The sequence below is a fragment of the Pipistrellus hanaki genome (assembly GCF_964339955.1).
Source record: "Pipistrellus hanaki genome assembly, chromosome: 10".
In the NCBI taxonomy this organism is placed as follows: Eukaryota; Metazoa; Chordata; class Mammalia; order Chiroptera; family Vespertilionidae; genus Pipistrellus; species Pipistrellus hanaki.
In genome coordinates, this window is record NC_140512.1 from 50,621,596 (window position 1) to 50,646,170 (window position 24,575).

Consider the following 24,575-nt stretch of genomic DNA (forward strand, 5'->3'; position numbering starts at 1 on the left):
AGACTGCATGGAAATCCTGTGTCTAAAGCAGGATTGAGTGAACCTTGGAGGGAACGTTCAGGAGGCAACTGCTGTGCCAGAACCTTGTGTGGAAGGATAACTTGGCTGCCTGCCCGCCTCACAGAGCACTGAGTGTCACATCTTTCGCCACCACCAGCAACGTGAGCAGGCAGAAGTCCCATTATCCAACTACCCCGCTCAGGAACATTTCAACTCAACTTTGGCATGCTTAGAAGATACGTTTCTAGCACATATCCCCAAATTTAAAATTTCTGAGAATGATTCTGGACTACATGAGAGAAATATTCCAAATATACTAGTCTACATTAACATTCTTTACTACATCTATCATCCCAAGAGGAAACCAACAGCAATCTAACTTCAAATGAATATAAAGCCTTACCATTTTGGACTCATAAGTATAAAGAGCTTTTAGAAGTGGAGGTTGCGGTGTGAGTAAGCTCTGCAAAGTATGGTCATCTTCCACCAAGCTGTCCACAAGCACCTTCAAATAGCCGCTGTTGGACAGGTACAGCAGCCACTGCTGCTGCTTGTCCACGGAGACGATCCGATCGAGCAGAGCCAGCGCCAGCATCTGGAGGTAAATCCAAGTGTGAGACATGGAGGAGGCTACCAAATTGAAGACAGAAATGGCCTTCTTCTGGAAATATTCAGAATTTTTCTTACAAGAAAAACCATTGCTTACAATAAAACTTTTTTTTTTTTTTTTTTTTTTTTTTGAGAAACTGAAAGCTATGTACCGAAAATCTCGATTGGTAAATAAAAGGAAAATTTTCAGGGTAAAGTTTTTTCCTGAAACAAAACCTAATACATTAAAGTAATTGTATTTAATATATTTCAGCATAATCTAAACATTACTTATTAGAGCAAAGATTTTTTTCCCCTAATGGTAAAATTTTACACACTCATTATAGAAAAGTATACAGAAAATACATAGTTTGATAAATATAGTTAATCCATTTTGTTCTATCTCCTCCTAGTCTTTTTCCTATGCATAAGAACACAAGCATTTTTAAAAATATAACTGAGAATTTACTATAGTTTATATAGTACGCATTTCTTAAAATCCTGGTTTTAACTACAGTTTATATTGTATGCATTTCTTAAAAACCTGGTCTCCCATGGTTTTCAACATGATTCATATGCTACGTAATTTTCCACCAGCAGAAAGTTGTCTGCACCACCTCTGTTATTTCTACTAGTGTCAGACCAACCTCAAAATAGGCAAAAAGATTACTCTGAGGGAAAATTCTGAACTAATTGAGATTCTAAACAGAATTAAACAAAACATATGACTAAATAAAATAGAAACTCCAAATTATAGAAAATAAGCAAATACACTGTAGAAAATAATTCTCAATATATAACATATTTAAAAAGTTGAATCAGTTTATAAGAAAAGTAATAAGTAAAAATATTTGTTCAATTATAATGCTAAACAGGAGATACTATACCCTTCCAATCTCGTGACCATCACAGGCATCTCGACAGACCACTTCCATGAGGGCAGCACCGTAGCTCTCAATGATGGCTATGTTTTCTCTCTGTAATTTACTAAACACATCTTCAGGGGCCGTCAACCTTTCCCACATGGTTTTTTTGGCTAAAAGAGTTACAATAGAAAAAGTTAAAACATTCCAATTTGATCAATGAATCATTACACTTCATGCACATGCTAGTAGATATTATCTGTCAAACTACAATAAGAAAAAATTACAAAACAAAAATATGATGATGTGAGGTGTTAAGGTCAAGAGAAACAACATTCAAGAACTAAACAAATGGAGAAAACTTAAAACTGAATTCTGTTTCTCATATCTGCCAGATAAGCAAGTTATTTCATCTCAGTAAGTCAGATTCCTTTTACACAAAACAAGGTAAATGGCTGCCCAAAATATGGTTACATTAAAAACACAGTAAAAGTGGTATGGAAAGTAAGTAGGTAAACATTAAAATTCAGTTGTTTTAAAACAAAACAGAAAGTAGTACAGTATCTGGCATAAAAGTATGTACTCAATGAAAACTTATTAAATTTAATATTTCTAATTTAAAACTTAAAAACACTATTACCTAGAGGGAAAAGGTACTTTGCTACTTAAAATAAGTCAAAATAACCAGCAAATATAGCTAAGAAAAAAATTAATTAAGTGATGAAAGTATTCTAAACATTGATCATTTGAAAATTACAAACAAAAAATTTTCTTTCAGGTCATTTTGCTATACTACAACTTGATAATAATTTATCAAAATCATAATGTAAAGCTCCACCTAGTGGTTAAGTGGTAATTTTCGCCAATTCAACTAAATACAATGTTAAAAGAGGAGGAAAATAGGGAGTTATATTAGGGCAAAAGGGAGTGGGATCCCCATTCCTAACTCTCACTTGTAAAAAAAAGTTCTTCTGTTTAAAAAGCTTCTCTAAACTGTTATTTTATTATTAATGACCTTAGAAGTATTTTTGTGCATTATTTAAGAGGGTAGGGGATTTCTTGGCCAACATCAACAAATCAACAAATGACAAGTGTTGGCGAGGTTGCGGAGAAAAAGGAACCCTCGTGCACTGCTGGTGGGAATGCAGACTGGTGCAACCACTATGGAAAACAGTATGGAGTTTCCTCAAAAAACTGAAAATGGAACTCCCATTTGACCCAGTAATCCCACTCCTAGGAATATATTCCAAGAAACTAGAAACACCAATCAGAAAGGATATATGCACCCCTATGTTCATTATATAGCACAAACTACAATAGCTAGAATTTGGAAACAGCCTAGGTGCCCGTCAGCAGATGATTGGATCAAAAAACTATGGTACATCTACACAATGGAATACTATTATATGCTGCCATAAAAAAGAAGGAATTCTCATAATTTGCAACAACCTGGATGGAATTGGAGAACATCATGAAATAAGCCAGTCAATGAAAGAGAAACACCACATGACCTCACTTATGTATGGATGATAAAGAACATTATAAACTGAAGAACCAAAAGATAGACATAGAGACAGTAAAGGAACAAGCAAACTGTCAAATTACAGCAGGGAGGGTAGGGAGATCTGGGGGAGATAATAGATCAACCGAAGGACTTGTATACATGCATATAAGTACAACCAATGGACACAAAACTCTGGGGAGGGAGGGTATGTATGAGGGGGGGGTGGGGCAATGTTAAAATATGTACACAGATAATAACTTAATAAAAAAATGTAAAAAAAATTTAAAAAGTTAAAAAAAAAAGAGGGTAGGGCATTACTATAAATACATCATTTAGCTATTATTACCTTTTAAGAAAGAGATTACATAAAAAATATATAACCAATAAAGAATAATATGAGATAATCTGGGTCTTATACACAGAGTGGGGTTTTATTTATTTTTATTGATTTCAGAGAGGAAGAGATGGGGGAGAGAGATAGAAACATCAATGATGAGAATCATCCATTGGCTGCCACCTGCATGGCCCCTACTAGGGATCGAGCCTACAACCTAAGCATGTGCTCTTGACCAGAATCAAACCCAGGACCCTTCAGTCTGCAGGCCCATGCTCTATCCACTGAGCCCAACCAGCCAGGGCCACAGTGTGATTTTTAAGAATCTATGTACAGATCCCTGGCCGGTGTGCCTCAGTTGGTTGAACGTTGTCCCATTCACCGCAAGGTCACTGGCTGTATTTCCGGTCAGGGCACATACCCAGGTTGTGGGTTAGATTCCTAGTCAGGATTGGATCCCCTACAGAAGGCAACAGATCGGACTGATGTTTTCACATAAGTCTTTCTCTTTCTTTCTCTTTCTCCTTTCCTCTCTCTCTAAAAAAAAAAAAAATCAATGAAAATATATATATTTTTTCTTTAAAAAGAATGTATGTACAAAATGACAAACACTCCTAAAGATTCTTTTTTTTTTTTTTTTTTTTAATATATATAGGGCGCAATATCACAGGAAGGTCATGGTATCTTGCCACCTGTGAGAAGTAAGCCCAAGTTGCTGTTGGATGTGTATATTACAAAGCAGCCATTCTTCAGGCACTCTACTCTCTCCACATCCATCCTAAAGATTCTAAATAGGGCACAAGGAGTCCATTATCCAAAAGTGCTTACAATAAGTTCCTAAATAGCAGAATAACTCCGGTTAAACTGACTGGTCTGTTGAAATGTCAAAAACATTTTTCATATCTAGAGACCAAAGAATCAGCTTATAACTATCAATTAAAAATACTACATTTTAGAAAGCAACATTTATCAATATTTAAAATATGCATATCTTCTAAACAAGAAATTCTACTTCTTGCAATTTGTCCAAGAAAAACTTCACATTAGTAAAAAAGACATGTATGCTACAGATGAGCATGTAAATGGTAGAGGGCTATTCAAGAGAATCTATTAAAAGAAAAATGTGCACACTCTTGTCATGAAATTCCCCCATGAATTATTCTTCTTGAAAAATACATAAGCATATAAAAGACTACTTAAGACAACATTTTTTATAGTAAAATTAGAAATAATTCAATACCTATGAACAAAGAAAATTGTAAAATAATGTTACTTCCGTGCTTTGGAAAAACAGAGCCATTTTACAAGGCTCACCTATCTGTGTACTGGGCTGCACTACAAAAGAGGAATGAGGGTGCACACACCACAGCACATTGTTCAGTGAACCAGGGGCAGGACAGCGAGTTAAAACATAAGCTAGAGTTGTGTTCGAGGGTTTGTTTTCACAGACTACCTTCATAATTTCAGAAAACCAACCATTCTTCTCTATTTTAGAGTACACCTTTAAGTGATCCCACAGATTTGTTTATTACAGCTTTGCTTAGACAAAAGATGGAAAGTGATTTTTAAAATTTAACAAGTCCTAAAACGGAACAGATTAGAGACCTAATTCTACCTGTTTCTAAGGTGTCCGGTTCATCGGGTCTCTGCGCAATCTGTAGGTAATAAAGCAGAGAGCCATACAGGTGTGTCCTCACTCGCTGGAACCCACCACCTAGGGAGACATAGTAGAGTAAAAGCCATTTTTCAAACTCAAGTTAAAACAAATACAAAAGCTATAATTTATAGAAAATTTTGATGGAAAAAAACCTGTCTTCAAAATGAAGTCTAACAGTTTCTTCAAAATGATGTGAAGTGAAGAATCTCCAACGGAAGTGAAATCCACCACTGGGTTCTGTGCTGGAGGGGAGGTGAAAGAGCTATCAAGCATAAAAGCATAATGGGCCTCTCCGAGTCCCGAGGCTGATGGCTGCTTCTGCTCTGTGCGCACGGCTTGGCTTAGGTGGGCGGTCAGGGTGAACACAGCACCTGCTACCACTGGCATTAACTCCTGTGCTGCCTCATCATCCAGTATCTTAAAGTAGAAAGACAAATCAGAGTGAGGATCCTGCTTTCAGCTACAGTAATTAATATATTTTATACCAGAGGCCTGGTGCATGAAATTCATGCACTGGATGGGTATCCCTTAGACCAACCTACACACTCTCCAATCTGGGACCCCTCAAGAGATATCGGACTGCTGGTTTAGGGATCGGGCCTAAACCAGCAGTTGGACATCCTTCTCAAAATCAGGGACTGCTGGCTCCTAACCACTCACCTGCCTGCCTAATTACCCCTAACCACTTCTGCCTTCCAGCCTGATCACCCAACCACTCCCCTGCCAGCCCGATGGCCCCAACTACCCTCACCAGCTGGCCTGTTTGCCCCCAACTGCCTTCCCCTGTCAGCCTGATCACCCACAACTGCCCTCCCCTGCCGGCCATCTTGTGATGGCCATATTGTGACGATGTGTGGGCAGCTATCTTGTGATGACGCGAGGGTGCAAGGGCCACCTAGGCTTTTATTAGTATAGATATGCTTAGCTTTTCAATTACTATAAGAATATAAGAATAGCATTACACTGTTCCAAGAAAATAAAAGCTAATAAACAGAGAGAAACGTGTTTTTAACCAGAAGGGATTCCCTTCAGAATTCCCTAGGGGGGTTTTAATGGCAAATTATATAAATGGCCTCACTACTAGTGTCCTATTCAGTAGGTCTGGTGTAAAATTTGTCCATGTGGATTTTTAAAAACTCCCTAGATAATTCTGATACAAACTCTGGTTCAGAATGACAACTATCCAGAATTAATACCGTTTTCAAGGAAAGTCTTAATATTGGTACTGTGCAATTCTATCTAATCCTAATCTAAAACTAAAAAAATAGGAGTTTGGAAAACTATCTATAATAATAAAATCATAATATGCTAATTAGACTGGACATTCTTTCTGGATGACCTCCTGGACGAAGCCAGGGCTGCGAGGGAAGCCCACGTCCTGGGTGCCAGAGGGAAGCCAGTGACAGCATCCGGGGGAAGGCCTACTCCTGCCCAGATTTTGTGCATCAGGCCTCTAGCATATATATAATAAACATTTGTTCAGCAGTCTGAAGTAATTTAGGAAGTATTTCACCTTATCATGCACATCCTGTAAAATATCACGAATGATCAACTGTCGGTCCTCTGTCTGAATGAGGTCCTGGGGACAAGCTGTCAGTATAATTTCGACCAGCTGCCTCCATGACTCCAACACATGCCGTTTTGCATGAAGACATTGCAACAACTTGTTTCTTCCTACCACATACTGAAGTATGGTGCTGATTTCCTAAAGCCAGAGAAATTGAATTACAAGATTAACACATGGCAAATACAATCTTTTACCAACAGTCTCCAATTTTCTCACAGTCAGGTAACCTGAAAACATTTACAGAATATTTTGGAAACTTTCTACATGTATGTCAGTCAGCAGACAACTTTCCATGTTATATTGGTGGCCAGTGCTATGAAAAACAATATATATGGCTATGTGTGTGTATGTGGCTGTGTGTAAGGCAGGAAGCAAAGGTGGTAGGGGTGGAAATCAGCTTTTTTATAACCCATCTTTGTTCTCCTTTCAATTATCTACTTAAACTAAATCTGGAGCGCTAGAGTTATCTAAAACCCAAGTTCAATGGGATGTTTCCTTGTCATGTCTTTTATTTCCTATTTCTTGCTTTTGCTTAGCCAGCTGTTTCCATGTATGTGGCTTTTCCCATCGGACCTCTTACCCACAAATCACCACTTGTGACAACAAATGACTCTCTCCTCTCTCATTGATAGGGAACAAGTGCAGTCTAATATACAACATAAACGAGCTGCAAATCCTTAACTGGTCTACCAGAAAAAATGTTACTTACTCTGGCATCCAGACATTAGCTTCAGTTCAGTTCATAAAACTTATGAAGTAAAAAAATGAAAGATTCCATTAAAGTTAAAATTTTAAGTAATTTACTTATTAATGAACTAGAAGTCCATTTATTGGGTTGTCTTCTAACTGGCAATTTAAGAAGTTAAAAGTTTAAAATGAACAGACTCGATCGACTTACCTCCATTAGCAGAGGTCTCTGTCCTATGGCTGCCATACCCTGAAGAGCATTTACTTCAGCTACGAGAACTCTATGAAGAAGCTATATAAGGAGGAAAAGAGAGAAAAATAAGACTGTTTCAGACACTGGTAGAAGAGTAACCCCTAGCAATTCCTATAAGCTTCCCTAGAGGGGAAATCACAGATACCTGTATGTAATCTAACTGTGGCACTATCTGGTCTCCAGTCAAAAACATCAGATATCCCTCACATTTGAGAGTGGTACCAAAGAGCCTCCTACTAGTAAAGTCATTACCATTTACCTGGCAGAAAGTTAAATAGTTAAAGCCACTCCATAGCAGGGGGCAGGGATGAGAAAGATAAAGATGATAAAGTTTATCATAATAAGAATGCATCCTGCCTAACTATCCTATATAATAAAAGCCTAATATGCTAAGTGTCCAGTTGTCTGTTCAACCAATCAAAGCATAATATGCTAATGATATGCTAAGGCAGCTCAACTGCTCCCCATGATATGCACTGACCACCAGGGGACAGACCTATAACTGATAAGTTAGTTTGCTTCTTGGGTCCAGCCAATCAGGACTGAGACGAGCTGGACACGCCCTGGAGCTCTACCCTGTTCCCTCACCAGCTGGCCAACCTCCTGCATCCCTCCCCTGCCTTGATCATGCACCAGTGGGGTCCCTTGGCCCGGCCTGCACTCTCTTGCAATCCAGGACCCCTCGGGAGCTGTTAGAGAACTGGTTTCGGCCCGATCCCACAGGCCAGGCCAAGGGACCCCACTGGTACACAAATCCGAGCACCAAGCCTCTAGTTATAAATTAGAATTTAACTGATAAATTCATTTATTTGTTTAATCCTAGATAAATTCCTCCACTTTAGACCTATATAGATATATTCCTCCACTTTAAACCTATATTCACAAAATGCAATTTTGTGACAGATGATGAATATAAATATGCTATAAATCCAATAACATTTTAAATAAAGTTTTAAAATTATATATTAAAAAACCATACACTCCATAGTTATAACTTGATGGCACGACTATTAAGAGAAAGGTGATGAGAAACTTTTTAAACAGGTAAAGGTAGTGTGGTCTATTCAGTTTGACTTCTCAGCTATTTGAAAACTAAAAACCACAGTCCAATAAACCAGTATCTCTATCAGAAAACAATAATTGCACAATTGTATTTTTGTCTGATAATTCATAGTCTGCACACACTTGAAAATCATCCTTACCTTAACATTGCAGACTGTCTGTCCCCGTAAATTCTTGTGTTCACAATTTGCTATTACTTGTTCAATCTGGACCCGATCAAAGAAATCCAACTGCAAAGGCTCAGGAATCTCCTGACTGAAGTCAATTGAGTCAAGAATACTTAAAATTTTTCGACGTACTGTAAGTAATAAAAAGTAGTTCAAGTTTACTTGGGACAGTGGAGAAGAGGAAACCACCATACTCAAAGCTAGTGAGTGCTAAGTTCAAAAAGGGCATCAGTCTAGAAAATTAAATAAACCTAATTTTATTTTTAATACATCCATTTGCAAAAATATTTTTTTCCCATCCTGTCGTCCTACTTATAACATATTTTGGATGACAATCCTTTATACAGCTTTTCTATACCAGTTAAGAATTTGAAGACATGGGCATAATATTTCTAGAAATTTTAAGCAATTTAAATATATATTTATAAATTTATCATGAATTCAAAAGGCTATACCTTTTGTAGTCGTGTCAAAGTGAAGGAACCCAGAGACAGACCTATTTTCATCTTCTACTCCTCCTTCACCATCTGTTGGAACATCAATAACAACAGGTCAGAAAAAGAACAACATACTTGTAAAATTTTTTGAAAATAACAAGCATAAAGTATTTTATTTTTAGGTCATTGTTTCTAGGTCAAAGAGCCCTTTGCAAAGAGATAATTAAAATGCAAAGATGATGAGGACGTACCAACAACATTCCTCTAGTTCTTTCTGTCCCTCTGGGATCCACTTCACAATTGTAAAGAGGACAATCAGAACTCCAAAGAAGCAGGACCCAATCAAGCAACCAGACAACCAAACGACCGGTCAACCAGTCGCTATGACACACACTGGCCACCAGGGGACAGACACTCAACACACAGGATCAGGTTCCCTCCTGACTGAATCAGGCCTGCAAGAATCGGGCTCCTTCCTGTCTGGATCGGGCCTGCAGGGATTGGGCTGAAACTGGCTATCGGACATCCCTTGAGGGGTCCCAGATTGCAACGGGCACAGGCCAGCCTGAGGGACCCCACCAGTGCATGAATCGTGCACCAGACCGCGAGTAAAAATATATTTTTAAAAAATATCTTGGGTCATGCTGGCTCTGTGGACAAATTCCACTGAATATTTGTGTATATGATTACAGCAAAATTTGGATGCTTCAAACAATAATAAAATGACAATTACGGGATGATTTTCAAATTTTGTGTTGTAAGAAAAAAAATTCTATGTGTTAAGCAAAGTGGAAAGAACTTGCTTGGCCTACAATCACATAGTAAGCACGAGATTCAGATTTGTGCCTGCATTCACCCAGACCAGTCAGCAGCACAATAAAACAATGTCAACATTCACATGTTCACCTGAGTATGGTTTCACTGGCATGTCATCCAGCAAGAGGTGTAGGAGCCTCTGGGTATGTGACCGCTGACGATTCAGAGACGTTACCCTCAGTTCTATGCAGGCAGTCTTCATCAGCCATGACATCTGGTTCAACATAGATATTTCATATTCTGGAAATTAAATACATAGTATAGTTTCCCAGAAAAATAATACAAAATCAGAACAGACCTAAATACCATAACTTTTCAGATATATTCCCATGTAACATAGATAATTATTTATGAAAATTGGCAACACAATAATTTATCACTCTGTATAATTAAAAAAGAAAAAAGTGAATAAAAAATCTGATGAACAGAATAAACTGGTGAATATAATAGAATCGAGGGGGTGGGGCATAGAAAAGGAGTGGACTGACAATTCTCGCGGGGAACGGGTGTTGGGGGTGCAGAAAGAGACTGGACAAAAATCGTACACCTGCCGAAACCGGTTTGGCTCAGTGGTAGAGCGTCGGCCTGCAGACTGAAAGGTCCCAGGTTCGATTCCAGTCAAGGGCATGTACCTGGGTTGCAGGCACATCCCCAGTAGGGGGCGTGCAAGAGGCACCTTCCTCTCTCTCATCGATGTTTCTAACTCTGTATCTCTCTCCATTCCTCTCTGTGAAAAATCAATAAAATATATATATTTTTTTAAAATCGTACACCTATGGATAAGGACAGTGGGGGGAGGAGTAAGGGCAGAGGGTGGGGTGGGAACTGGGTGGAGAGGAATTATGGGGAGAAAAAAGAGAAACAATTGTAATAATCTGAAAAAAGATTTATTTTAAAAAATAATAAATAAATAAATAAGTAAGTAAAAATAATCTAGCTTGACTGGGTGTGGCTCAGTGGTGAAGCGTAGACCCAGGAACCAGGAGGTCACTGGTTCGATTCAGGTCAAGGCATATGCCCAGGTTTTGGGCTTGATCCCCAGTGGGAGGCATGCAGGAGGCAGCCAATAAGTGATTCTCTCTCATCATTAATGTTTCTATCTCTCTCTCTCACATCCTTTCTCTCTGAAATCAATAAAAATATATATTTTTTATATATATATAAAATACATATAAGTATTATATACATATATATTTATATATATGTATATAATATATATATATATTTTTTTAATCTAAATTCCAGGATGTCCTTATATAAATATTTTTTAGCCTTCAATACAATTTTAAATTTTTATTTATTAGGAAAATGATCTGACAGACTATTTTCTTCCAATATTAAATTTTTTAAAATGTTTTTATTATTTTAGAGAGAGAGGAAGGGAGAGGCACAGAGAAATAGAAACATTGATGAGAGAGGAACATCATAGATCGGCGGCCTCCTGCAATGCCCCCTACTGGTAACTGAGCCTGAAACCCGGGAATGTGCCCTGACAAGGAATCAAACTGTGACCTTTCGGTTCATAGGTCGATGCTCAACCACTGAACCACTCCAGCTGGGCTGACAGACTATGTTTAAAAATAATTTTGTGCTAACAACTAAAACATTAATCTTAACTTAGCACAAATTACAAAAGCAACCCAAAGTAACAAGCAAGTAGCAAAAAGAACACAGACTTCCACAATTGTAATTACAACCCCAAAGTGTTACATAAGTAAAACCATTCAACATGGACTTTGCAAATTTAAGAAAAAATAATGTCCTACCTTTGTTAGAAAAAGGTAAATGTTGCAACTGAGAAAATAAGAAATCCTGGCTGGTTCTCAAATATCTCATAGTAGGACCAGATGTATCAGAGCATGCACATAATTGATATATCACCTTAAAAATGAAAATAAGAGAATCCCCAAGTCAATGTTTTGTTTTTGTTATACATCTTAAGATAAAATGTAAGCTTAGATCTACTACCATAAGTGGAAACTAAAATCCATCAACAACTCAAGCAAAATGGATAAACACAAGCATAAAACTTAGAAGCTCAGAGTTATAAGCAGTCTTTAGCACCTTAATTAAAAATGATACATTAAGATACAATTGAGTGATGAAGACATTGCTATAGGACTAATCTTGAAATCACCCTAAATATATTTATTAATACATATAGGTAATTAACAACTTTTAGTATTTTAACTATTAATAGTAGCAAATTACTTGGAAGTAAGTTGGGAAACTATAGTTATTTTATCCCAACTTCCCAGAAAAATAATAAACTTACCAGGATTGAAGCAATGGAAGAATTATAAAGAGGTACAGATTCAACTAAATAATGAATATAAACTCTAAATAAAATTTAACAGAAAATAATTGAATAAGGAATAAAAGCTTGTATATCACATATAATAAAAAGTGAATAGCTATAATATATATAACGATCTCCACTAAATATGAATATGAATATCATCAAGAGATCCAAATAGATAAAATGGCAAAAAACATTTTGCATGAGAAAAAAATAAAAATAGCCAGGAATCAAAGAAAAATGTTCAGTAATTTGAGAGCACTAAGGCAATAAGATAGGCCTCTACTGAAAATCAGCATCATTTTTAAATGCAAAGAGTAAATCCCAGTATTTAGCAAAATGGTAGTGAAAACTTTCATTCATGAGTAATTCATTTTATAACTACTTATTCAATGTTTTCCATGAACCAGGCACCATTTAAGAACTCTAATTGTTATGATTACTTCAGAATTAAAATATGAAGTCGTAAAACTATTCATGTCCTTAGACCCAACACAGTCTATACTCATTATTTACACAGTCTGCACTTGCAAATTCATCTACGTGAAAAATTTATTTGTAACTCCAAAACCAATACTCTCATGCTTTTGCCATCACTCATGGAAAGGCACCAAGCAGCAAAAAAACTTGAGTCGCATAGTTTGCATGCTCTCAGCTAAGACTAAATAGAGCAATGCAAATTGTATTATAGAATCCATAAAAGCCTTAAATAAGTGTCCTTCCCCTAGTCTGCTTTGTGCTTTTAGTTAGTGCTTTTCCTGGTTAAAACGGCCCCTCAGCACAGTGATGGAGTGACGTGTGGTGTTTCTAGCAGGGAAAGGCTGTGCTGGGCCTTACAGAGAAGTTACAGGTGTTAGGTAAGCTTCCTTCAGGCACGAGTTGTAGTGCTGCTGGCCGTGAGTTCAATGTTAATAAGTTAACAGTAAGGACATATGAAATTGTATATGTAAACAGAAACACACATAAAACAAAGTTATTCATCAGTTGACAAGAATGTTGAGACCAGGGGCTTGCAAGATTCTGACCCAGTTTTCCCTAGTAGCAATGGTTCAATATTAGCCAAATCAGTGTTCACTGTAAATACATAAAACAAATTGATAGCTGGCTGTAAATCCATATCTATTGATAGTAATATATTCTTAATAATACAAAGCGGGGGTGGGGGGGGACACCTGTAAATAACCAAAATGTAATTTACATTGTAGCTGCATAGTAAGTTTATACACCGAGAGGATAACCAAATAAACAGTATATGTACACAAGGAAAAAGATAAGGAACACAAGGTAAAAAATAGTTGTTAAACATGTATTCTTGTTTTTCAAACAGCCTTGACATTGTTTTAATGCTCTATAAGCAAATGAAAATTTGATAAGCTAATTTGAATTTCTCATGACAAAACAAAAACCAGTTATTTGTATTAAATGGCCAGTTAAGAAGATACAGGAACAGATCCTTAAAGATGTGGGAGAGGTGATGCTATTCCGGGAGAAGGACACAAAAAGTGAGTCCTCACAGCAAGGCCAGGTGGGAAAACTCGCCATCCTTACAAAGAACAGAGCAGCCGCCTGGTCTTCGCCGGCAGCTGCTCCTGGGTTTCAGATGCCCGCGTCCCCAAGGTGCTGAGCCCGCTTCCAAAGGCACCAGCAAGTCAAAATGTCGTGCCCGCCCCCCGACTCTCCCCCAAGCTAAGCCCTCGAAAGCCAGTAACCACTAAGTATTCTTCGGGAGGCAAGTGAGTTGGTTGAATTATCTTAGAATTGTTTGCAGATATTGTACCCAAAACTGCAGAAAATGTTCATGTATTGTGTACAAAAGAAAAAGAGCCATTGGACTCACCACTGGGCAACCTCTCCATTTCAAAGGATGCCCATTTCATTGAATTATTAAGACATTTATGATTCAGGGTGGAAACCTCTCAAATCAGAATGGGACAGGTGGAAAAAGTATATAGGGTGAAAAATTTATAGATAAAAATTTTATTGTAAGCATGGCAAATGCAGGCTGCAGTACAAATGGTTCTCAGCTCTTTATCACAACAGTTCCAATTCATCATTGGATGGGAAGCATGGTAGCTAGCCAAGTTATTAAAGGAATGGGTGTGGTAAGAATTCTGGAAAATGTAGAAATGAAAAGTGAAAAACCTGCCAAATTGTGCATTATTGCAGAATGCAGAGAACTGAAGGAAGGGGATGACTGGGGAATATTCCTAAAAGATGGCTCTGGGGACAGTCATCCAGATTTCCCTGAGGACGTAGGTACAGATTTAAAAGATGTAGATAAAATACCATCAATAAGAGAAGACTTAAAAAAAAAAACATTGGGCCGAAACTGGTTTGGCTCAATGAATAGAGCATTGGACTGCGAACTGAAAGGTCCCGGTTCAATTCCGGTCAAGGGCATGTACCTTGGTTGCAGGCACATCCCCAGTAAGGGGTGTGTGTGCAAGAGGCAGCTGATCGATGATTCTCTCTCATCGATGTATCTAACTCTCTAGCCCTCTCTATTCCACTCTGTAAAAAATCAATAAAATATATATATTAAAAATAAATTTAAAAAAACAACATTGGGACAATATACAGGTGATGTATTATAAAATTGTACACCAATGTCACCCTAATAAATTCAATAAAGAAAGGGGAAAAAACATTAGAAATATTTGCCTCAATCCAGAACTAGGAGATAGTCATTAAAACATATACAAAAGTTTTAAAATATGTGGAAGGTTCAAAGACTGTAACTGAGAAAGCAGAGAGATCAAAGCTGCAACCTGTAGCTTTAAGCTGCATGCAGAACACTGGTGCTTGTAAACTAAAGATATCAAATTGACAGGGAGCAATTGACAATTGTTTGGAGGCTCTTGAAATACACCAATCAAATAACAAAGTTCTGTACTACAGATGCAAGCATTAAAAGAATACATCAAGCATTGGCTGCTCTTAAGAAAACTCAGGAGATAGCACCGGAAGATAAAGCTATGCGAGCAGAATTGCTGCAAGTCCAACAAAAGATAAAAGCACAGAAAGAAGGGAATGTATGCAAAAATGTTTGCTTAATAAGAAATTCAGTTTTGCTTAAATATTACATATTGATTGTATAAGAGCAATAAGAAAATTTAAGGGGAGTTGTCTAGTATATATGATCCCTAATGGATTGCCTTTGATACTTCAGTTCCCCGTTGCTTACAGTTTAAAAACACTAATATGGGTTTACTCTTAATAAAAGTATTATAAAAAAATGAAAAAATAAAAAAAGAGCATAGGCACAAGGCTCAGTTTCCACTTTTTCACCCAGAAAGTCTTGTATTGTTGGATGATGAAGGTATCGATAAGACCAAAATATTTCACTTTATTACAGACTTATTTAAACAAACAAGCTCTCTTTAGATGTTTGACTTTTAAGCATAAACCTACAGGTAAAGGAAGCACCTTTCATTAAAAATGGACCAATTCTTCTTCCTAACATGCAAATTCTGACTCAGCAGATCTGGAGTGGGGCCTGAGCTTCTGCATGAACAAGCTCCCAGGTGGTGATGCTGTTGATGCTGGACCACGTTTTGAGTAGCAAAGTCACAGAGCATATGTAATAAACTGGCAGGCTGAGGGTATAGACATGTTTTGTTTGGCCAGTACAGTGTTTTAAAACCTGAGGATCCGGCAAACCAGGGCCTGCATTCCAACATGAAAAAGACCAGGGAGCTGAGAGCAGGGCAAGTGCTCTCTAGTTATCAGCCTCTCCTCTCCCCCTTCCCTACCTTTGTGTTTGATCTGGCTTCAGTCTCTTACTTCACCTGCCTAACTCCCTCAGCTTACTTAGATGACTAAGCTTACACACTGCTTCTACCTGCGTATGCCAAATTCTACAACACTGTGCTAAACAAAATGCACATAAAGTTTATGCCCCTACTAAGGAAGAATTAATTATGAGTCAAAGGAAGACCTAGCTGTAATTAGTACTTACAGTGAAAGGCGTTTGGACAGCCAGAGGACAGAAGAAAATAGTAAAGAATTACAAAATGAAAAACAAAAATAACAAAAATATCTATGTCATTAGAAGTTAATGATGCTTTTCTTGGCATAAAATGTGAACTGGGATGCCACTTAAACTGAGAAACTAGTTGCATCTTATAAAGACTAGCTCTAAAACTGCTTGTGAAATAAATAAATCAAAAACGAAACACAAGTCTAAAACACAAGTAATGCAAAAGTTTCACTATAGTTTAAACTTAACACTAGTTTGACTTTCTACCACCTTGCATAAAACTATAGGGCTGCACAAGTTACATGGTTCTTAAAAAGTGCTTTCACTTACGTTCTCATTTACGCCCATTCCAAAGATCAAAAATCTTAAGAAGTTTCATGGCATGCCCATGGTGTCTTAGCTATTAGGGGCAGAGACGGGAACCAAAAAGAAGCAAATGGAAACGCGGTATCATTGGCAAGTTTCTACACCACTTGGTCAAAATCCATCTGAAAAATCCAATTTCACCCATTTTTCAAGTGATTTTTAGATCTATAGAATCTTGGAATTTGTGTGTTAGCGATTTTATCCATAAATGGAAGGTTGGTCTAACTACCAAATGAATTCATTTCAACTCAGTCTTACTGTTATACTTTCATTTCTGTGATATATTCAAGCATCTAGTTCAGTTTCTTCTGTTAAGTGCTAACAAGCGCAGCCTGCTGCATACCTGGTAGCACAGCTCAGCAAGTTGAGGAGACTCTCTCACTGCCACCGGGCCTGTCCTCCCTTCAGTTCCTTTCTCCAAGATGTTTAAGATGGCATGAAGGCACGTCCGAGGGCAGCCTAACACTCCTACATGAGACCAAGAGAAAATTCAACTTGTCTTAAAATGTCTGCATTAAAGACCTGAAAATACCTCTACAAAAGTTAGATTCCTTAAACATCTCCTCTATTATAAACAGCATTACAAACACTGATATAAAAATTTATAAATACAAATTTTCTAAGGGTTATTAGTTTGTCCAGACTTTAATTCCTAAAGATTGATCCATCTCTCTACATTATTATTTCTTTCAGTGAACTATCCCATGAGCCCAGCATTCAATAAATGAATAACTGCCCTAGCTAGTCTGGCTCAGCAATTAGACTGCTGGCCCGTGGACTGAAAGGTTACAGGTTCAGTAATGGTCATACATCAGTTGCAGGCTCAATCCTCAGCCCCATTTGGTGTGTATGTGGGAGGCAATCAATTGATGTGTCTCTTTCACATCAATGTTTCCCTCTCTCTCTGTCTCCTTCCCTCCCTTCCTCTCTCTAAAAATCAATGGGAAAATTTACTTGGGTGAGGATTAACAAAAACATAAAAATAAAAATTACTAGCTTAGATACATAAATATGAAAAGCAATAAATGCCTATGTATCTTATAGCTCTACCTGGATCTTGGAGGTTTGTGGTACTGACAGGTTTCTTCAATTCAAAGCCCAATAGGTAGAGGGCAAGACTGGGTGGATTGCGCTCCAACGAGGTGATGAGAAGATTCAAGATATGGATTCTTGTTTCATGACGGATTCCAGCTAATTTCTTTTCAAATTCTGAACCTTAATGTAAAAATCATAAAACAAAATTACAAAACAATAAAAAGTGGGCAATAAGTCCAATTTAAAACTGTTATTCCAAGCCTCCATGTTTTCTCTGGTTGCAGTTTACCTGGTTAGCCATCACACTGAGTTCTGATTTGTTAGGAGGTTTCCCAAAAGCCTTATACATTTATGCTAGCAAATTCTCTAATTTCTCTTATATCATCACTAGACAGATAAGTAACAGTCTCCTTTATATAGGAAGTGTTTATATAAAATAAAAAATATACATATTAATCTGAGACTTACCCTCTTCTAGACGCATAAATTCGTCTGTATCTTCACTATCCAAGCACTCCACAAATCCAGCCATCAGCTTCTGACTTATACTCTGAAGTCATATGAAGATAAAAGAAATTATAAAGTTTCTAAATATTATAGAAACTATAATAAACATGATATATATTCATAAACATTTGTATATAAAGAAAAAAGGCAAATCTGCACCAAGTATTTAGGTTTTAGTTACATTTTTAATTAATAGAAAACTCAGATTCTTAAATTGCCTTGAGTTAGCTTTCTATAAAAATAAAGAAACAAAATTTTTTAAACTTTATTGTTGAAAGTATTACACAGGTCCCCCTTTCCCCCATTGACCTCTTCTAGCCCACCCTCACCCCACCCCAGACCTCCACCACTCTACTGTCTGTGTCCATGGGTTATGCATAAATGCATACAAGTTCATTGGTTGATCTCTTCCCACTGTCATCCTAATTTTCTTTCTCAAAGAATCAAATTAGTTTAAAAAATATATCATTAAATTGTTGTTTTATGACCTCTTCATTACATACTAAATCCTATGGAATTTAACTAAAATATAAAATAAAATTCTCATCTTACATCTAAAATCCTCATCTTTAGAAATCTACTACTTAACCCTAGTTTTATATTTCTGGGCTGAGAGATTAGACACTACCCAATCTGCATAAGAAATTTAGCAGGATATTAAAAGTAATATCAAATGAAGTAACACAAATGCGGATCATCAGAAATCCATAGAAGTAGACAGCTCCCAACAGTGAGACACACTTAGCAGTGCAGAGGCTCACTTGGAACAGAGCTGACTGACAGAGGGTGAAACAATAGAGGCAAAAAACAAACAGAAGTTGCACTTACAACCTAATTACTTTAAGTTCAGAGTAGCAACAGTTTCATTAGACATTACAATCACATATTATGTTTAGATAGTATAATCAATTCTATAGTCTATGTAATATCACTTTGGTATTGGTTAATTTCTTCAACTATAAAGCACAGCTCTTTATACAAGTAGGTTTTCACCCAGCATACATAAGTACACTTACTCTTGGAGACTTTTCCCACAAACAATACAATTCCTCCACAGACACTGTGACTTCCAAATGAACTCAGATACACCAAAAATTAACAACAAAATCAGTTACCTGGTCTTGTGTGAAATCTCCAACCAATTTTATCTGAATATTGGTGTTGCAAGAGATACAGCAGAGGATCTTGGCACTTTCAAAAGCCAATTCCGGATTAGTATTGCCATGATACAGGTATCTTTAAAGCAAGAAAACATTTGAGAAATAATATAATGAGATTTGGCTTCTCACTTGTCGCAATAAAGAATATCTAGAACCAGGGCTTCTTCCACCCATAGAGAACTTTTGGGTAAATTAAACAACGGTTTCCCCTTCTAACCACGTTCAGCTTCTTATGGGTTGAATCGTATTCCTCCAAAAGTCCAATGTTGATATCTAAACCCATAGTAACCTTGGGAAATAGGATCTTTGGAGAGGTAGTCAATCAAGTTAAGATGAAGTCATCACTAAGGGCCCTAAGGACTGGTGTCCTCACAGAAAGGAGACATTTGAACATTGACACACATAGAAAAGATGCAATGGAGAGCTGAAGGCTGAGATCAGGTGATGCTTCTTCAGTCCAAGAACACCAAATAATGCCAGCAGACAACCAGAAGCTAGAATATAGACAGTGAGAAGTTTGCTCCCCAGTCCTATCCTCCAAACATCCACTTCCCTTACAGGAGACATACAACATTAAGATTATATCATTTTATACTAGAATAGAACATAGAATTAGAAAGAAAAAAAATGCAAAGTAATTAAAATCACAGGAGACAGAGAAGGCTAGAACAAAATAAGGCAAAAAAAAAAAAAAAAAAAAAAAAAAAAGGGACATTAGAGATCTGGCCAGATTTGGAAATCAAAGCTAGAATCCCACCTGATTCATTTAATCATTTTTCTACCTACAACTATAGCTTACCTGGCAATATTCACCACATTATCAGCCTTCTTAGTTCTGGGATTGATTCCCTGCAAAAGCTGTTCTAAAGGAGAGACTATCAGAGCCAGTTGACTCTCTCTTAGAAGATCCATGAAGAGATTTTCCTTTTGCAAAGTAAGATTGAGAAGTGCAAGGCAATGCTGTACCGATTTCTCTAAGTGTTTCTTCCCTATAAACCAAAAATGGGCGTTAGAAAGTTCCACATGAATAGTAGAAACTCATAGACAAGTCTTAGGAAAACAGATAAGGCCTGGCCAGTGAGTCTCAGATGGAGCACCATCCATGCACCAAAAGGTCACTGGTTTAATTCACCGTCAGGGCACATTCCCAGGTTGTGGATTCAATTTCTGATCAGGACACATAGAAGAGGCAATTGAGTGATGTTTCTCTCTCACACAGATGTTTCTCTCTCTCCCTTTCTCTCTCTAAAGTCAATAAAAACATATCCTTGGGTGAGGATTAAAACACATACATACACACACACATACACACACACACACACACACAGTTCTGGATTCAAAAGGTTTTCAAGTTCTCAAACTTTCAGCAGCAACTTCTCAAAACTGTTCACCCATGCAAATTATGGTAATTTTTGTGACTCAGATTCCTTTTATGCAATGGCTTCTAGGTCATTTTGTTTTGTTTTGTATTTATTGTTGATCCTCACTTGAGAATATTTTCCATTGATTTTTGGAGAGAGTAGAAGGGAGAGGGAGAGACAGAAAGAGAGAAACATTGATGTGAGAAAGACACATCGATTGGTTGCCTCCCACATGTGCCCCCACCAGGGCTGGGATCGAGCCTGCAACCGAGGTATGAGCCCTTGACCTGAATGGAATCTAGGACCCTTTAGTCCTTGGGATGACACTCTATCCACTGAGTCAAACTGGCTAAGGCTAGGTCACTTTTCCTGTACATTTTCCCTAACTATTTAGAGCAGTGATTTTCAACTAGTGTGCCACAAAAAAAAAAATCTTAAACCATGCAATATCTGACTATTTAATCAGGGGCATCGACCTCTTTTCCCTTAGATTGTCAAATTAAAATTTAAAAATATGACAACAGCCAATGCAACAATAGCCAGCCAGTGTGAATGAATCAAAATTACAACTTTTTGTCCTAGCTGGTTTGGCTCAGTGGATAGAGCATCGGCCTGTGGACTAAAGGGTCCCGGGTTCCATTCTGGCCAAGGGAACATGCTGGGGTTGCAGGATCAATCCCCCCAGTAGGGGGCGTGCAAGAGGCAGCCAATCAATAATTCTCTCTCATTGATGTTTCTCTCTATCCTTCTCCCTTCCTCTCTGAAATCAATAAAAATATATTTTTAAAAAAATGAACTTTAAAAAAAATACAACTTTTTTATCAAATAGGCAAAAAATATATTGTTTGGTGTGATGATGGATTTTAGTAATTAGTTTATGTGTGCGATAAGATGGAAAAAGTTGAAAATCAATGATTTAGAGCCAATGGTTCTCAGGCATTTAGAGGGTAGAGGCCTACAATCCATAGGACAGCCCCTACAACAGAGAATTATTCAGCCCAAAATGTCAATGATGCCAAGGCTGAAAAACTAATTTAGGGATACATACTCATTATGAAAAATCTGGGAAATAAAGAAGCTAAAACTTAAATAAGGATCACTTATAATACCATCATTCAAATTTAAAATACATGGGCTCTGAAGCCAAGCTGCTGAGGTTCAGATCACAGTCCTGGCACTTGCTAGGGCGGATGTGAAACCTCTGTGTGCATCAGTTTCCTTATTTATTAACTGGAAATAATAGTATCTACCACAAAGAGGTTGAGTACAGATTAAGTGCATTAATACATGAAATGCGCTTTAAAAAGCTCAAAATGCAGAGTAAGCAACCAATAAATAGTAACAATTACTTATTTAACATTATGTACCAGGCACTATTAGCAAGTGCTTTTACAAATATTATATGGAAAAATACGCCAAAACCGGTTTGGCTCAATGGTAGAGCGTTGGTCTGCAGACTGAAGGGTGCCAGGTTCGATTTCGGTCGGGGGCATGTACGTTGGTTGTGGGCATATCCCTGGTGGGGGGTGTGCAGGAGGCAGCTGGTCGATGTTTCTCTCTCATCGATGTTTCTAACTCTCTATCTCTCTCCCTTCCTCTCTGTAAAAAATCAATAAAATATGTATTTTTTAAATCTTTCAAATATTATATAGAAAAATAAAAAAAAGTATTTTACATTTAAATGTTAAGTATGTTAAACATGTTAAAGTGAAGGTCACTATAATAACCTATAAAGAATCTGCAGTGAGACAGTTATAGTGAGTCTCTTGTCCTTTACTATGCTTTCACTTTTAATATATTTTCATTGTATGACTCCCTGAAAACACTACTGTAGATAGAGATGTGAAAAAGAACTTCAGAGATCATTCGATTATTTCAAACCCTCAGTTTACAAAAGATAAAAATACCAAAAATGTTTTTGAGACATAGACATGCAGGCACATACCAGGGAAAGGGGCATAGGTATCCAGCTGCTTAACGCCTTCTTCCAGTAAACTAAGCGCAAGCTCCAACATGGGTGACTCATTTAGAAGATGATACATCAGGCTAAATCCAGGGGGCTTATAGGCTATGATTTCTTCTCCTAATAGACACAGTCCAAGAGATGGCGAATTAGTATTTTTCTCACACTCCAGAATGTGAGAAATGCATGAGACATAAATTAAATAGCATTTAAACAGATCAAGGCCACGTTTCAATTTAGATACAATGATACAAACAGTATATAGTAGTAAATCCCCAAAATGCTGATCTGCACATGGCAATCAGTCACCTATCTCATTAACTCACTAAGAATCTGTAAGGCAATGTTCTTCGTCTTTCATTCCATAAAATGTTACTTTAAGGGAAAAAATATGTATAAAATAAAATGTATAAATTATAAATAGTTTTATAAAAAGCTGACATCTTGTTTCAAAGTGATGGAATTAATTACCTTGTATTTCCACAAATTGGTCTACAAAATCTTCAAGTTGCGGCTCATAATCTCTGAGCAATTTGTAAAACACCTCCAAAACAACTTCAGCAACTTCCCACTATAGAAAGATACAAATGTTTCAATAACAATAGTCCATAGTGATAGCCAGGCCAGCCCTTTCTTTCTCCAACTTTTCTCCAAAAATGAGTGAAGTCCATGTTTACTTTATTAATTTATACAAAGCAATATAGAAATCCCAATTCATTTTGCTAAATGATAATGAACTGGCTAATTTTCCAAGGTAAAACATTTGTAGAAGCATTATTCTTAAAGAAATGTTTCTACACCAGATATTTGGGCTTCATTAGAAAATCTAAAGCACTTCATATCTAGTCACAGTCCATTTATAATTAACATCCAATTTGGACACATATTCTCTAAGAATCTCATCAGGAAAAGATCTGAGAAATCATCTCCTTTAATCACCCTATTTCCCGGGTGAAGTGAGTGAATGGTTTCCACGAGACCATAAAGCTTGGCAGCAAACATGTGTGAGGTCAAGCCCTGAACTTCTAATCCCAGACCAGGGTTCTATCCTGTGGCTCTCGCCAACGATGTTAACAAGACCTGTTAACTGCTAGGCTTGCCCCACAAGAACCCACCATCACTTCTTTGTTAAAAATAATTTTCAAAACTATGTAACAGGAAAAATACAATGGTACAGACAGTAAAATTAAAACTTTATTTTAAAAATTAACTGCACAGAATTTTTAAATTGCTGAATTTGGTAATTATACACAGATTTGTTTTATAAGTTATTATTTAACAATCATTATTTTCACTGCACATAATTTTATCAAGGCTGAGTTTGGGAATTGGGACTATATCATGATTTTTTTAACTACTATTTTAAAATTATTCACTTTTCTGTATTTCTAAAAGGTTTAGAAATTTAAATTAAAAAGGTTTATCACCACATAATAATAGATTTCATGACTGATAATATACACATTGCCTCTAACACTCTACACATTTATCAAGCTATCTCAATCCAAAGCACTGTTTTTGTGAAAAGCCAGTGTTCTAAGATATAGTGCTGAAGTTAAACCTGAAGAAGACATTCAAGAGAAATCAATTCACAAAACTGAAGGAAAACTTCTTGGGATAAACATGTTGGGGAGAACAGAACTTAATAATGGCTAGGGAAAGCAGCAGCACTTGAAATGTAAACCTGCATGGGCGAAGGGCAGTAACACCCGGTAAGAGCGTGAATGACTGAAGCTCTGAACACTTAGGTCATAATGACCTTTTTAAGAAAAGAAAAATAAGATATTTAAAACAAATGCCCAAAAAATATCAGAACATTTTGTTAAAGAGATTACAATGATCAGCATCCATTATCCATCAAAATAACTTTTATTAATGAGTCATTATTACTGAGTCATGATTACTATTATTGTTTTATCCATTAAGGGAACATATGTTACCAAGGTAATTCTAGAGACTAAATAAAATGT

General features: G+C 36.9%; 1 protein-coding gene and 1 pseudogene across 2 annotated transcripts in view; one reads left to right on the forward strand and one right to left on the reverse strand.

Annotated features, from left to right (window-relative positions):
- Window positions 1-24,575, reverse strand: part of NUP205 (nucleoporin 205) — a 73,016-nt gene that overhangs the window by 17,462 nt on the left and 30,979 nt on the right. Inside the window, exons 16-32 of the mRNA XM_084896565.1 lie at window positions 23,077-23,176; window positions 22,588-22,725; window positions 20,081-20,270; window positions 19,237-19,357; window positions 18,083-18,164; window positions 17,630-17,794; window positions 16,923-17,047; window positions 11,702-11,816; window positions 10,026-10,175; window positions 9,138-9,209; window positions 8,656-8,813; window positions 7,412-7,492; window positions 6,460-6,651; window positions 5,099-5,363; window positions 4,905-5,003; window positions 1,476-1,624; window positions 404-595 (exon numbers count right to left, since the gene is read on the reverse strand). Coding sequence (XP_084752691.1) covers window positions 404-595; window positions 1,476-1,624; window positions 4,905-5,003; window positions 5,099-5,363; window positions 6,460-6,651; window positions 7,412-7,492; window positions 8,656-8,813; window positions 9,138-9,209; window positions 10,026-10,175; window positions 11,702-11,816; window positions 16,923-17,047; window positions 17,630-17,794; window positions 18,083-18,164; window positions 19,237-19,357; window positions 20,081-20,270; window positions 22,588-22,725; window positions 23,077-23,176 — 2,394 coding nt within the window. The remainder of the gene's footprint in view (window positions 1-403; window positions 596-1,475; window positions 1,625-4,904; window positions 5,004-5,098; window positions 5,364-6,459; window positions 6,652-7,411; window positions 7,493-8,655; window positions 8,814-9,137; window positions 9,210-10,025; window positions 10,176-11,701; window positions 11,817-16,922; window positions 17,048-17,629; window positions 17,795-18,082; window positions 18,165-19,236; window positions 19,358-20,080; window positions 20,271-22,587; window positions 22,726-23,076; window positions 23,177-24,575) is intronic.
- On the forward strand, window positions 13,987-15,288 carry LOC311628767 (peptidyl-prolyl cis-trans isomerase D-like; annotated as a pseudogene). The gene is made up of 2 exons: window positions 13,987-14,585; window positions 14,912-15,288. The product of its transcript is annotated as a peptidyl-prolyl cis-trans isomerase D-like (transcript).